The following is a 16,620-nucleotide window of genomic DNA, read 5'->3' on the forward strand; positions in this document are numbered from 1 at the left end:
TATAGAGATATCTTGAGTTGATTCTGATGTAAAGGTAAAATAGTTACAGGAGAAAGCAGATACAGACACACGCTCATTTTACATACGATATCTCGTGAAGCTAGGAGGTAGGTTGCCATGGTAACGCTGTACGTAAATCACCATTCACGGTTCAAACAAATCGGAATGTAAACTCTGAACAGATCGCAGGGAGGAACCCCACCATCTCCTTCCTTCAATAAACATAACATCTGACATAAATCCCGCTTTATTCCATTCTAGCAGCTCACTGGCTAGTCAGGAAAAACAGTCCTTGCTTTTATTAAAGCTTTAATTAAAAACTTTAATTAAAATCGACTCGTTAACGAGGAAAAAGAGCGAGGCTTTGCGCATGAAACTTTAAACACGTAAACTGATGCTAAATGCACTTCCCAGATTTATTAATATTATTAATGGGATTACTCATTTCGGCATTTGTGTTTCTAAAATCCCCAAAAAAACACATATTTGTACTGTACTTGTTATTAAAGAAAAGCAAACTTCTGCTGCATGCCTAATACCAATCGTAAAAATGTCTGAAATTCCTTTCCATATCGGGAATTATGGGTGTAATGAATAGCACGTCTCTTCGGTGAGCGACTCAAACAGACAACACAGGAATTCTTCACAGGGATTAAAGTCAGATGTAGTGGTCAAACCGAGCAAATCACATAACATCATTATGTTTGTTTGTCAGAAAAGGGGCGTGGCCTGCGTCTGGGGCTTTATTGAATATTTATGTATTGCTTCAATATTTTCCTCTCTCACTTTCCATAATCTGTACATTTCTACATCTGCTTTCAGGGTAGAAGGCTGACCTGGCAGTGCTCTACACACACACACACACACACACACACACACGCTTCAGGTAGTGAGGGAATCTGTTTATTCATGGAACATCACACAGTTTGGTGTTTGTTTGCTTCCCATTTCGGTGAAAAGTGTGGAATTGAGGCTCTGAGACTCTCTGTATTAGCAGTGGAATAAAAATCCCTCTCCCACACACACACACACACACACACATCAGTGCAGTGTATTCAGTATTGTTGGTATGTTATAGATTACAGGATAACGTTATCTCGATGACTGATGAGTGTTTCTTTCCACTTTAGAGCACGTTCCAAAGCTTCAGCATGCTCATTTGGACCTGACCCTCTACTTCCAGCATGGGGAGATGGGAAACTGGACCGTGTACAATGGCCGGAAGTGGAAACTTCGGAAACCTGAACTCCACAGCCTTGTTAAACAGAGCAGGCAGTGAGGAGAGTCACGGTGATAAGCAGTGTGGATTGCAGTTTAAAGAAAAAACGATTTATTAACATCTTATAGTGTTTTTGCAGTAGGCCACAGAGACAGAAACACATTTATTTAGCCTGCCCTAATTAAACGATTCAGTAATTCTAGAAACGACTCATTTAAAACATTTGTGTGTTTGTTCATCGGTTCAAATCTCCAGACGTTTCTGCAATACTTCAATCAGCGTCCAATGATATATATAAAACAACAACAACAACCGTGTAAATCAACTCACATGCCATGTTTGATTCACTTTCCGCAGGTGAGTCCATTCAGAGTCGAATCGAGCTAGAATCCGGCCACGTTGAGCCCGGCGTGTATCATGTTTCCCATACAGAACCTATAGGATGTTGCACATGCGTGGTCAATACAAAATGAACGAACCGCTTTCTGAGATGACTCTTTGTCCCCGGGTCATATCAAGGATTCGTTCAAAACGAGCGAATCATTCAGGAACGACGTATCACTAATGTGAAGCACCTTGAGAGCGTTAATGTGGCTGCTCACAGAGCTCCAGGGCCTCATTAGTGCACGTCAGGCTGGCATGTGTCCTTTTAACATTCTTTCATGACCGGAGTGTTATGTTAAATGTGCTGTAGGATATTTCATTTTTTGAGTTTTAGAGGTCACTGAAAATGCCAGAGGGTGTGAAGGGGAATGTCAGGATTTAATAAACACTTTAATTATCTCACCTGTCAGAATTGAGATTTATGACGTTTCTGTGTGCTAAACACATACAGATGGCTATTTCCAGCATTAACCAGCATTAACTTCTTCAGCAATTTGAGCAACAGTAGCTCGTCTGTTGGATCGGATCACACAGGCCAGCCTTTGCTCTCCACGTGCATCAATGTGCCTTGACCGCCCATGACCCTGTCGCCAGTCCACCACTGTTCCTTCCTTGGACCACTTTTGATAGATACTGACCACTGCAGACTGGGAACACCCCACAAGATCTGCAGTTTTGGAGATGCTCTGATCCAGTGGTCTAGTCATCACAATTTGGCCCTTCGTCAAACTCAAAGCTCAAATCCTTACGCTTGTCCATTTTTCCTGCTTCTAACATCAACTTTGAGGACGAAATGTTGACTTTCTGCCTAATATATCCCACCCACTAACAGGTGCCATGATGAGGAGATCATCAGTGTTATTCACGTCACCTGTCAGTAGTCATAATGTTATGCCTGATCAGTGTATACAACACAGCGCTGGTCAGAAGGTGTTGACGAATTTCCAGCAGTTAACAACTCTGATACATAAGTTTTATTCAGCATCGTTTTAATTAGAAATAAACAGAAAATTGTAATCCTCTACAAATTGTTGTGAAATCAGAGGGGTTAAACGTGAGTTTCACACCCTGTAGTTGATTATTATCCTTTAACAGCGTGTGTGATTCCTTCCTCGTTTCTCTTCTGTGCTTCTCCACCCTGCTGATAAAAAAATAAAAAATCATTTACACTCCCACTGCTTTTCCAGTCATTTTGGAAGAATCTGGAAACCACATGAGCTATGAATCCTGAACCAGGTATCTCTGCAGCAGGGTGCGGCTCATCCCCCAGAGAGAGAGAGAGAGAGAGAGAGAGAAGGCAAGAAAGACAGGAAGACTGAGAGACAGAAACAAAGAGAAGGAGAGTAAAAGTAAAGGAGAGAAAGACATGGAGAACAGATGAGAGAAAGATGCAGAAAGATAATGGGAGAGAGAGAGAGAGAGAGAGAGAGAGAGAGAGAGAGAGAGAGATGTCATTTCCTCTGTAAGCCACAGTTCAGTGTCTAACCCAAAATAATGGAAATAAAAGTGTAGAAGACGAGTGTAGAAGACGAGTGCAGAAGACGAGTATAAAAGATGAGTGTAAAAGCAGATTATGTAAGAAGGGTTCTGCACAGTGCCAGTTTCTCCCCAGGCCTCGGCTCAGATCTCGGCTCTGCTCCTCCCCTAAACACCTCACGTAAACACTGAGCTTCTGATGGAGAGAAACACAGCACAACGTCACGTGTAAAAAAACATATGATTCCAGTTTTTCTTCTGCAGCAGGTTAATGAGACGTGTGTGAAGAAGGGTTCCTCTGAGGCAGAGTCAGCTGATAGTGTATTTATTCCTCAGCCCGGGCCACGCCCATATTCTCTGCATGCGGTTCTCCACACGTTCTACACGCTGGATCTGACCTGGGCGTGTCGTGAACATGGCAGCTGCTCCGTCCAGAAACACTCCATCATGGGTTAAATCTTCAGCTTTGTTTGTGGGCATGGAGGAGCGCCCCCTGCAGACATACTGCTGGAAACACGCACTGTCTGGAACCAGAACTTTTAGAGTCCACTCATACATTTAAAGGAGAAGTTCACTTCCAGAACAAAGCTCTACAGATAATTTCCGGACCTCTTTGTCACCCAAGATGTTTATGTCTTTCTTTATTCAGTCGTAAAGAAATGATGTTTTTTGAGGAAAGCATTTCAGGATTTTTCTCCATATAGTGGACTTTGGGGGTGCTCGCGAGTCTGACCTTCCACAATGCAGTTTAACTGCAGCTCAAAACCTCGATCCCAGCCCAGGAAGAAGAGTCTTATCTAGCCAAACCATCGGTCATTTTCTTAGAACAATAAAAAATTCTATACTTTTTAACCACAAAAGCTCATCTAGCACTAGCTTTGGGATGGCGTAGGCGGAGCTACGTACTATTTAATCACGTCAAAAGGTCACGTGTGACGTAGGCGGAGCTACAGACCTAGTGTTTACAAAGCGAACGTGCAAAGACCAAAGAAGTGCAAATAAATCAAACATTCTTTACTAACAAAAAGGTACATATAACTTTCCAAACGCAACAACTGTCGTCTGTAGCTCCGCCTACCTCACACATCACCTTCTGAGGTGATTACGAAAATGACGATCGCTACGATAATGGTTCTACATTCAACAGTATTATGTGTAGAAGAATTACAGGTTCTAGATTTAACTTTTTTTACACACATACTCACTCTTCACACACACACACACACTTACTCACTTCTCACTCTCACTCACTCACTCCTCATGCACACTCTTACATACTCTTACACTGTCACATACTCAACACACACACACTTTATCCTCACACTCACACACACACACTTACTCACTCCTCACTCACACACCCAGACACACACTTACACTCTCATACACAAACACACACTCACACACACTCTTACACTCTCACATACTCAAGCACACAGACACACACACTCGTACACTATCACATACTCAAACACACACACACACTGGTGATTAATAAGGGAAAGTATGTGCTGGTAAGAGGAGAGGCTGACGTTTTACCTTCCCGTCTTTGTTTCTGTCCAGCACTTGCGTGTGTGTGTGAGCCAGGATCAGTTACTACTGCAGGGGCAGATAGCGATCAGGGGTCAGAAGGTAAAGTGTGTTCCCTTTTTCCCTTCACACAGTCAGGAAAATGCCGTTTGAGGAAAATAATCAACAGCAACAGTTAACTTTACTGTCCAGAAGTCCAGCAATCTGCCCATGAGGGTATTTAATCGAGATATTTCCTGCATTTTATCCGTTTATGGTCACATTAATCATCACATCACAACCGTTTCAGAGTAAAGCGTAAACTCGAAAATCACCATAGCAACGATTGCACACAGTAAGACGCAAGAACGAGCGTAACATATTTTAAATAAACCTGCAATGCTGAACCAGGTGATGCTCTAGAACACATTCTGACCAATCAGAAGCCAGAACTCATTTCTTCACGTTATGCTAATCACAGCGATAGGAAACTATGCTAGCGTTATCGCTCCTGTTAAGAACCCTTTTGAATGACGAGGACAGATTTTGACAGAATTCAGCAGTGTGTGTGTGTGTGTGTGGCCTTGACTCGCTTTTCTAAAGCGCTAGTCTTCACTAAAATGCAGAAACGCTTTGCATCTGGTTCTGGTCCTGCGCGGAGACCACAGGCAAATCAGCAGATCGTTGAATATGAGAGCAGCAGGAGCAGGAGAGCAGGGCAGGCATTTCAGGAGGGTGAGCGAGTGTGTGTGTGTGTGTGTGTGTGTGTGTGTGTTAATGTGCTTGGCATGGAAACCACCATGCAAATCGGTGCGCGGATGACATCGAAGGAAAGAATTCCCTCCTGGAAAACTCCGCCCTAGAACATGTGGGGTGATCTGAGGGGACCGAGGCTGAAGGGCGAGCCTCGAGCCCACGCAGCAAGGTACGGTGACAGGAAATGACATCACGCTCTTCAGCCCGGCTGCCACCACTAAACAATAGGCGCTCACAAGTAGCGGGTTTCCTTGAATTGTGCAGGTTTCCACATTCACATGAAAACACAGCATACCGCGCTCGCCTTTTTCCACGAGGACCCGATGATCTGTCTTTAGCATCGGCGCAAAACGAAAGCGCAGCACGTACTTAATATTTCACAGCTGCATTAAACACCGCGGTGGAATTTAACACCTTTAGTAAATCAAGGTGACAAACGTCACACTTTAGAAACTTCCGGAAGCGTCGAACGCAGCTTTTAATAGTCCTGAAGCTTGCATGTGCACGAGTGTGAAGTTTTACATGGAGAAAAGCACCACCTGGTGACTATTAAGGGTTCTGCAGTTTGTCCTCCAGCAACCTTTAAAAATTCTTTCAAGAACCTTGCAAGAAGATATATTTTTCTTCCCACGAAGGTTGAAACACGATAAAGAAATTGTTTCTGGTATCCTAGCAACCATTTAACTTAAAACAAAAAATCGTCTGGACAATGTGTTCGCTTTATTTAACCTTATTATAAAATCAGTCCCTCCTTTTTCAAGGGAAAAATCACAAAAACAACCATCACAGTAAGAAATCGGTGAAATCCTGGAGGAACTGAATGACAAACGAATACACAAGATTTCCACAAACCGCTCAAATTCCCCCGCTTCCAAAACTCCAGAAGAGTTCGGATCTCGAGCTACATTTCATCCCTCAGAGAACAAAGCCAGAGAAACCAGACAGGGAGCTAGGAACAACAGATGAAAAGAGAGACCACGCCCACAAAAATTCTCTTGCATGTTATTTATTACATTTCAGAACACAGGGCAGTAAAAAAAAAAAAAAAGGAAATAAAGTGCGATTTGAGCTCAGTGATTGTGAGAGAGAAACAAGTGAGCGAGAGTCTGTTAGACTGGTGTAATACTGGGGTCAAGATCGCAGTTGTGACACAGCAGCTGGACGGAGATGCAGGAGATGATGGACAGCTTGTGGGCGGAGTTTCACCTCGTCTCCGAAGTCTCTCTCTCTCTGCTCATTTCCATTTACTGTCTCTCTGCCTCCCTGCACCTGGCTGCATGCAAAACCACGGCTTTGAAGAATCCGTGTGAATGTTAACGATGTTATTCGGCAGAAATTAAAGCCAAGAAAAAATAAACAACAACAACAACAACAACAAGTGCTTGCTGAAAAAAAAACAGCACGATTTAAACCAGTGGTTATAAACAGAGTGGTTATGAAATAAGGACTGGGTCATGTAGCTCTGTAGATGTTCTCCTAAGACGCCAGGACCTTCTTCTTACACTCGACGGAGCAGAGGAGTTTCCCCTGCAGAGCCATGAAGCGCTGACCAACCAGGCACTTGGAGCAGCCGGAGCACTGAAAACACTGAGGCTCCGCGTGCCAGTGATGCTCACCGTAGGACACGCGCTGCGCCTCGGGCTCGATCGGCTTCTTACAGGACACGCAGTGCTGCACACACACACACACACAGACGCAGGGTTTATAAGACAGCGCTGTTAAATTCCGCAATCTGATTGGTCAATAAGTGACGATTCGTTTCCTGTAACTCTGCAGCCTCACACGTTCATAGTGACGTTTCTATAGCAACGGCTCATTCACAGGGACTATTAAAATGGTGTGTGTCCGTTAAAACACAAAAGAGAAGCCAAAGACTCAGTCAAAGAAAGTTTCCCCAGTGTTCCTGAACTCCAGAGGAATTCATTCTGTTTCCTGTCCAGATCACGGCACTTCCTGAATCCTCATCCCATCAAATAGTATGGATTTCGAAGCCTTCGATCTTAAATTCATTCTTTCCTCCAGCTGTCCAGTACTTGCAATTACTCTGAAGTGTGTGTGTGTGTGTGTGTGTGTGTGAAATCTACAGCTAATTGTTTGTATCCTAAAGGTCGCTCTGAATAAAGGAAATAAAACTCACAAAGCACATGAAAGAGACCAGTTATATTTGAAAGTGAAATATTTCAACATCACGGCATGAGTTTTAGGCAAATATTCAAACACACACACACACACGAGGCAGGAGATGCAAATCGGTGTAATAGTGAGATAGAAAACAGAAAGAAACAACTAGACTAAGTGTGTGTTTTTGTGTGTGTGTGTGTGTATGCATGTGTGTGCTCCTTACCACAGCATGGTTCTTCATGTAGCAGGGCTGACACACCGGCTTGTCGTTCTCCATGACGTAGGTTTCTCCAGCCAGAACGCAGTCGCAGTCGAAGCAGCAGAAGTGCTTCAGGTGCCAATTCTGCCCCTCGGCCTGCGTGTACTCGTTACTGAAGATGAGCTGAAACACACACACACACACACGTTGTCACGGAAACATTCGACAAACACGTCAGGAGTCAACCAAGACGCTGATGATGCCGCGCAGTTAATTGGAATACGTTAACGTTTCCATAGTAACAGTGCTATGTTTATGGAAGGAGTCTGCAGTGTCAGCACTGGAACTTTTTCCAGCACTGAGGAGTACACTCTGGACGTTCCTGGACGTTCCATGACCTTTCAGTGTAACTACAAACGGATAAAAAGTCTCATTATTTGATTTAACGAGTGTGAGGAATTATCTTCAGGAGGCTCAGGTAGTAGAGAATGATCCAGTCTTCATCACATGATCTTCCTGTAACAGCACACTGCTTTCTTCCTCACGCAACTGGGTCGCCATGACAACACATACACGTGGGGGAGGGGGTTTGGTCAAGTTTACTTTGAGATATTTACTAATGTTTGCTAAACAACTTATAGGGGTTTTTTTGTCCTTCAATGAAACATACAGTAACACAGTAATGTTGCATTTTTTTATGAATAAATAAATAAATAAATAAATATTTTAGAATCTAAAGTATTTATTTATTTACAAAGAGAGAGATAGAAAGTTAGATTATTATTTAGATTATACTTTCTGTCTCACTCTGTTTCTCACTCACACTCTCACTCTCTCTGTCTCACTATCTTTCTGTCACACTCTCTGTCTCTCACTGTCTCACTCTCTCTGTCTCATGCACTGTCTCTCTGACTCACTCACTGTCTCCATCTCTCTCTCTGTCTCTCACTCACTCTCACTCTGTCTCACTCTCTGTCAAACACACTCTCTCTGTGTCTCACTCCCTGTATCTCTGTCTCACTCTGTCTCTCACTGTCTTACTCTCTGTCAAACACACTGTCTCTCTGTATCTCTGTCTCACTCTCTCTCTGTCTCACTCTGTCTCTCACTGTCTTACTCTCTGTCAAACACACTGTCTCTCTGTATCTCTGTCTCACTCTCTCTCTGTCTCACTCTGTCTCTCACTGTCTTACTCTCTGTCAAACACACTGTCTCTCTGTATCTCTGTCTCACTCTCTCTGTCTCACTCTGTCTCTCACTGTCTTACTCTCTCTGTCTCACTCTCTGTCAAACACACTGTCTCTCTATCTCTGTCTCACTCTCTCTCTGTCTCACTATCTTTCTCTCACACTCTCTCTCTCTCACTCTGTCTCACTCTCTCTGTCTCTCGCACTGTCTCTCTCTGTCTCACTCACTGTCTCTCTGTCTCACTCATTCTCCTTCTCTCTCTCTCTCTCTCTCTCACCTCATCACACCCGGCGCATCGTGGTTTCTCGCTGTCTCCGTAATGCCGGCCACAGTAGAGCTTTCCCTTCTTCCAGAAGTAGATCATATCCACCAGCAGCTCGTTGCAGGTGCAGCAGACGAAGCATCCCGGGTGCCACAGCTTGTCGTATCCGGCGCGCTCTGCGTAAACTGCCGGGTCGCCGCGGTTCATGACGCGCTGGCAGTGATGACACTCCTGAGGACACGACAGGATATGAGCTCGGGATTGAGGAATCAAAACAGATCCACTGATAAACATATACACAGGAGTGTTTATTTACTGCCAGAGTTTATTTACAGCGCTGTTTATATTCTCATGATTTATTTAACCTTCTGTCACCTTGTTACTCATCTTCCTGTCCTCATATCAGGAATTTAGGAGTCAAATGAAAAGATTAAAACGATTCAGATCAGGAATCATCTACAAGATTGACTTACCAAGAACCTAGAATTTAAACATCACACACAACAGTTAGTTCTGAGTTTGTATTGAACGCTCCATTCAAAGGATATTTTTTGTAAACGAATGTTTCATAGGTCCTAAAAATAATCTAGAGCTGAATCAGTTACCCAGAAGACGGGCTTTTAATGCTTTAATTTAAGCGCGACTCTGTTTGTAGGACAGTCACACTGTTCATCTGGAACTCAATGGAAATCATTAAAAAAAAAAAAAAAGGGAAGAGAGGAAGGTTAGAACATAATGCACCAGTACATGGCGCCATCTGGTGGTGGGAATGAGGTGGCGTCATCCTCTGTCCTCTACCACCGCCAAAAATGAGAAAATAATCAATAACTTAATAAAAAAAATAACAAATAAATAAATGAGATTAGAGATAAAAACAACCATCTTATTTTTTTTTCCATTTCTTTTTTCTACTTTATCCTAATCTACATTTCACAGACATCGTATAGACATAATATGCAGCTATAACTCTCCAAATGATGACGTAACAGTGTAGAAATATACACAATAAAAGTGAAAGAATTTCAAATAACAGCATGTTTAATGGCTAAATTTTAAGGTATTTTTGAATTTTTAAGAATTTAAGGGGTTTTTTTTGCTTACTTTGCAGACATATTAGTCTAGTTCAGCACTGTGCAGTAATTTTATATATATATTTTTTATTTTATTTTATTGGCTTGTTAAGTCTAAGGTTCAATTGAAGCCATTTCTCTAAAACATTTGCTCGGCATTGCAGGGAAACATCGCTAACCAGGTTTAAATGACTTTACAGACTATTTTCTTTTAACCCCAGCTGTTTCAGTTGGTCTGAATTTTAACTCTCAGGTGCAGACGATTAAGTCTTGTATTATATCATGTAATTTTTATTATAATAAAATGTATTATTGTTTTATTTATTTTTTAATTATTGATTTTTTATAAATTGATTATAGACATTGGAGTTTATTTAATTTTCTGCATTTTCTTTTTAAATTTATAGTGTTGAAGTTAAACTAAATTTAACTAAACTTTAACTCCAATCGAAACCTTATCCTGGATTCAATCCTGATTCTTCTGTTCGTCTTGAGATCTGATATTTTACCAATACACATTTTTTTTCTTTTTTTTATTCCGATCATTTCAGTTAGGACTGGCTAGGAAAACATATCGGAAGGAATTTGTCATTTCTTTACTCCATCTAATATTCTGGAATGAATTATTCTGGAAATGTGGACCATGTCATCTACAGGATTAAAATGAACCCAGAAACTACAACAAACCTACAATCCGAGTTCATCCCAGATCACTGTAGACTTAGCATTGTTTAAATGAAATGCTAATTGTTACTAACAGAAAAGGATATGATTTTGAGAAATGATTTATTCTGAATACAGGAATCAGTTCCATATATAAATATATAGTCCTGTCTATCACCTTTTTTGAAAATATACAATGTTTGCGCATGTTTCTATAACGTGTAAACTTGAATATAGAACACAAATGATGCTTCTTTATCATAAACACTTACGTATTTCCCAGCAGGTCCGGCCCCACTTCCAGCCCCCACTGCACCCGGGATCCCGACCTTCCCCACGGCAGCCGTGCCCTGGTCCCCGGGTGCTCCAGGGTTCACACCAGTGCCTGCTTGAGAGCCGAGCTCCTCAGGGAGGGTCAGGTCTCCGATACCCAGAGCCTCGTCCTTGTACTTGCGCACGTACTGCTGCATTTGTTTGACCTCACCAGGTGAGAGCTCGTGACAGCGCTCCGGATCCTGGTCGTGTTCAGGTAGCTGCTTGGCCATCTGCTTCTTGCGGTAATCTGCTCCCTGAGTGCCTGCTATGGGCCGGCGTTCTGGTGGAAGCAGCTCCATGTAACGCAGAGCCTGGAGCAGAAAGATGATCATTAGAGACATTAGGGTTGGGGAAAGAGCAGAGCATGTAACATTAATGTCTGAGGAAAATATATTTTTATGAAAAAAGCAATCGGAGAAATTCTTCTAGAATAGGTAGGTATCAGGCTTCTGAAGAGTGGGGTCAGTTCCTTGTCAGGGTTTTCATACAAGTTCCAAGCAACAAAAATCTCTGCTCCTTCAAATGTACATAGATCTAAATGATAAAAGTATGAAATAAATGCTGGAATCCTTACCAACTTCTGGTTAACCCCAGGAGGAGCCCACTCGTAGGTGACTGCTTTGACCACATCCTTTTTGGCTGCCACGGCAGCAGGAGTGACTGCAGTAGCAACAGGGGCAGCAGAAGGGATACCGTGACCTGCGGCAAAGGAGCCGCCGGGAGCAGAGGGGAAACCCTGGCCTGCAGCAGATGGAGCACCCTTGTGAGGGACAGAGGGGGCGCCCTGGCCGGGGACAGAGGGAAAACCTTGTCCTGCAGCAGAAGGAGCACCCTTATGAGGGACAGAGGGGGCACCATGGGCAGGAACAGATGGGGTGCCGTGGCCAGGGACAGAGGGGGCGCCGTAGCTGGGGACAGAGGGGGCGCCGTGGCTGGGGACAGAGGGGGCGCCTTGGCCAGGGACAAAGGGGGCGTCTTGGCCAGGGACACCATGGGAATAGACAGGACTCACTGTCCCCGCAGTACCAGCCACTGCAACAGGTACCGCGGTCCCTACAGCAGGCGTGCTGATAGTTATGGTGAGCTGGCTGCCTTGGTAGGAAGGAACTCCATCTTTCTTTAGCTTGGCTATGAGGCTCGTGTACTTGGTGTCTTCGAAAAGCCGCCCCACCTTCTGGTTCTCTTCCGTCTGCAGCTGCACATCGTGGTCTTCTAACCCGCACTTGCAGTTGCGACAGATCTTTCTGTTAAAATGATGAATGAGGATGATAAATTCTCTCAGTACTGTCAAAAGTTTAAATGTTACATAGGAAACCAAAATGAGACCAGCGTTTGACCACAGCTTCACCGACCACACAGCCAAGCCGGGAATGTGGAAACCGCTCCAGTACGAGGAGCAGCAAAACTACGCTAGAGGTTTTAGTGTATCATTACAGCACTGGTTTGGTGTCTTGGGCAAGTAATAACACGAAGAAGCAGCCAACAGCCAACAAAAAGGAAGTTAAGTTTCACAACTTAAAGATAACAAGAGCATAAAAAAAACGTGTTTCTCGGTATCCAGTGTGTCTGATTACATTTATGGCTGATTGTTTCATGCAGAAAATGTTTTGCAGTCGCAGTTAAATTGAAAAATCTTTTTACAAACCTCCAGAAGTGAAGCTCAAAGCCCTCGCACTTGTCCTTGCATTTCAGACACGCTGCTCCAGCTCCGATCTCATGGCCCAGGGTCATCTGCAGGGTCAACACCGTCGCTTAGTTAGACATAAACTCAATTTGAAACATTAGATCCTTTAGGTAAAGCAAAGCAAAGCAGCTCTGATGAGAGTTTGGTGCAAATCTTTTGGAACGCAAGGTGTATGCAGACATTTATACGACAGCCTGGTTGGTTTCTCGATTCTGATTGGTCAGAAAGTGTCAGTTAAGTAGAACAGCTAAAAATCAATAACAAATACGTTATGGCTTCTATAGTAACAGCTCGTTCATGATGACTTACATAATGGACGCTTCAGATAATTGCGTTACAGAACGTGTGCAGTTGTTGATTCGTATTTAACATTCCCGAACGTGTCATGGGGTAAAACTGGGAAACTTTATACACATCTCAGGCTACGCTGTTATTAATCTGGAAGAGCCGAGGAAACGAATGTTTACAGCTGCTATACTGTTTCAGGGACATTGCGCAATAGTCAACTATAATAGCTATAAGTGGATAAAAAGCATGAGGTGTAGTTCATTAAAAAAATACGAAAAAGTACGAACGTTTTATTTACACACGTTTTATTGTTTAGAATATAGTTTGTTAATTTCGACAATTAAAAATCCTCAAGGATTTAAGATCTTTCAAATCCTACTCCGCCAGATTTCCACACAATCTGCCCAAAAACCGAAATACCTTTTCGTCCAACCATTTTTATCTCCATCTCTACACACAGACTCTTCATTTACATACTTAAATCATGATATCATGCCTGTTCTGCTCTCTTGCCATTTCAGTCATTTTCACTTTTGCTGCCAAACCTCTCTCTTTTTTCTTTTTTTTTTTTATTCCTTTTGAATACAGATCACTCCCAGCCTGTGCTCCGAGCCGTCCCGACACGGCCGTGTCTATATAAGGCCAAGTATTTGAAGATGTGCAGAAAGCCTTGAGGGCTCCAATGACTTCCCGCTGCTTACAGAGCAGATGTCTTTACTTCTAAAACATGAAGCAGCCCACAATCATGACGAAACTAGCCAAGCATCTGGCTTTAAGACCAGGTTCTGACTAACGATTATACTTCCAGCCCATTTATTAACAGCGAGCCTCATTTATCACGCTTAATTAAGCCATAAATTAAGACTAGCCTTTCAATGAGGACAAAAGTAATGGTGCCCTATAAAAGAAGGAAGAATTATTGTCTGTCTATTGATTCCGACACGCTGTAAGGTCCGAGCTGCATTACTAGAAGATTTCTCACACCACATTTAGGAGACGCTAAATTTACAGTTTAGTCGCCATTGTCTTGTTTCTGTGAGCCTTTTATGGGATATGTGGGTGTGGCTAAATCTGAATCAGCTAAGCCATGAGCAGGAAGATTATTAATAGAATGGGAGCATGAAGAAGTTCAGCTAATTTGTAGATTTTTTTTGGTCTAAAACAAAATTGTTCAATAAAAAGCGCACAATTATCATTATTTATGTACGCACCAGTCACTGAAATCAATTGAGAGCAAAAAAAAAAAGTGGTTTTCAAGTCTAGACTGCGCCGCTTTGTGGTAAATCACACACTCTGTCGACGTTACACACTCTTCTGAAAGACCTCACATTAGTCAGCGTGTCTTAAGTAAATATCTGTCTGTGAGGTTTTCTTCATAGACTTAACAGACTCCATTTTGTAGACACAAAAAGCAATGAGGTCATCAAAAAAAAAAAACATCACTCCAGCTCCATGCTTAACCTCAGATCAGATTTACAGTCAGTGGTGAAGTTATTATGAGTCTATAAACAATTACATTGGGATTAAAAATGACTAAAAGTCCACTGTTAGAGTCATTACATCGTGAGTTTGATCATTCGGACAAAACAGTGGGGCAAAAATTGTGTAGATAGAGCTTGTGCTAGAAGTTGAAAACAATTGTTGGTGTTAATGGTTCCAAAAATTGTCAAGGTTTTCTACGAAAACATGCGTCAAACCTTTTCTCCAAACTCACATCTCACGATTAACTAACGAGAATAGTGAGGGATTCTGGATTCTGATTGGTCAGAAGGTGTGGATTAAACTTAGAATTAACGGCAGATTTGACAGTAGAGCATCAGTAAATCTCAGGTTAGTATTAACTTATTCTTGATGTTGGCTCCGTGTCATGACCCACCCTGAGCTCTGAGCCCAGATTCCTAACAAATCAGGATGTGTAATTACATACAATTTATACACACACACACACATTATATATATATATATATATATAATATATATATGCGCAACAGTGAGTACATTTTCAGATGAGTTTTTACACTCTGAACTTTCTCGGTAACATCACAAAAACGAAGAAAAAAGGAGCTGGTGAAGCAACTGTAGTTTGTAGCTGCTATTAGGTAAGCGGTAAAAGGAAGTAACTTGTTTTAACGTCTTTCTTTAATTAATCAGCAGCTTAATTGTTGATAAACTGCTTTGAGATAAGAGGAAGTGTGTGTGTGTTTGCTCCGGCTTCTCCGGTTTCCTCCCACTGACCATAAACATAAACATACAGTAAGGAGGATCAACTATGCTGTGTGTGTGTGTGTGTGTGTGTGTCTCTGTGTGTTTTGCCCTGTAAGGGACTGGTGCCCCATTTCCCAGGATAACCTACGGATCCACCTCTACCCTGACCGGTATAAAGAGCTCACTGAAGATGAATGAATGAATGAATGAATGAATGAATTAAATTTTCTATATATTTTTTTTGGAATCAGCATTGAACAGTTTATTCCTCATCTTATCTTTAAACGTCTTTCAATTACATGTTTAATGTTTTGTCCTTTTTTGCTTAAGATATTCCTACACATTGATTGACCTTATTTACTTTTTATATCTGATATTTAGAAAAAAGTGACATTTTATGACATGCAAAAAATTAATACATTTTTTTTTTAAAGGAAACCATCAAAAAATATATATACATATACTGTGGATTTGTTTTAAAAAAAAATTTTTAATAATAAACTGTTATAAACATATTCTGGTACATACTAAAGGACTGATAAAAAATTTTACTTGTTAATTAATTTATTTATTTATTGAGTATGAATTAAAGCCATGCTGGTGGTTTATTATTTCTCAGATCAGACCTGCTACCTTCAGGGCGTGGCCACATGACTCGGGTCGTTTCCCAAACCACCAAAACTGCACTAAATACTTACTTTTAAAAGACATTACGCTTCATATAAAAGCTATAACGCTCTCTTTAAGTGCTGTAATGTGCGGATGAACACGTGACCTCTGACACAGAAACAGTATAAAGAAAGCTCTTTAAACATCTGATCACGGAACAAACTCACCTTTTTTACTTCCTTCTCGATTTCCATGGTCAGTTGGAGCTGATTTTTCTCCCCACAAAAATATGTATATGGAAAAAATAATCCTAGTCGAAGAAATGAGTTTGGTCAAACGGTCAGTGTGAGACTGGGGCAGATCTTTCACTTTTTGCCCTCTCCCTCTCCCTCTCTCTCTCTCTTTCCTGCACCTCGGCTGTTCATCTCATTGTTAAGCAAAGACGCTTCCGCTATTTCTCAATGCGCAACTCTCAGCCAATAGGAAGTCGACATCGGAATTGAACCACCAATCACAGGCGAGAATCTGCGTTGAGGGCGGGGAGAGGAGGGACCTGCAGTGTGAAGCTATTGTATTGACTGTAGCAGTGAGTCAGAGCCGCTGACTTCATCACTTTACTTAACTTTAAAATATCACGGCAAACATCTATCTATCTATCTATCTATCTATCTA

The 16,620-nt window shown here is 42.0% G+C and overlaps 1 protein-coding gene across 1 annotated transcript; it reads right to left on the reverse strand.

Annotated features, from left to right (window-relative positions):
* Window positions 1–6,334: 6,334 nt before the first annotated feature.
* On the reverse strand, window positions 6,335–16,381 carry tes (testis derived transcript (3 LIM domains)). The gene is made up of 7 exons (XM_058397629.1): window positions 16,176–16,381; window positions 12,808–12,893; window positions 11,737–12,406; window positions 11,120–11,473; window positions 9,130–9,345; window positions 7,689–7,847; window positions 6,335–7,015 (listed from the first exon to the last, which is right to left on the reverse strand). Exons 1-7 carry the CDS (start codon window positions 16,200–16,202, stop codon window positions 6,821–6,823), a joined length of 1,707 nt encoding a protein of 568 aa, XP_058253612.1. The 5' UTR covers window positions 16,203–16,381; the 3' UTR covers window positions 6,335–6,820.
* Between the last annotated feature and the right edge of the window lie 239 nt (window positions 16,382–16,620).

Source organism: Hemibagrus wyckioides, linkage group LG08 (assembly GCF_019097595.1).
Source record: "Hemibagrus wyckioides isolate EC202008001 linkage group LG08, SWU_Hwy_1.0, whole genome shotgun sequence".
NCBI classification, from domain to species: Eukaryota; Metazoa; Chordata; class Actinopteri; order Siluriformes; family Bagridae; genus Hemibagrus; species Hemibagrus wyckioides.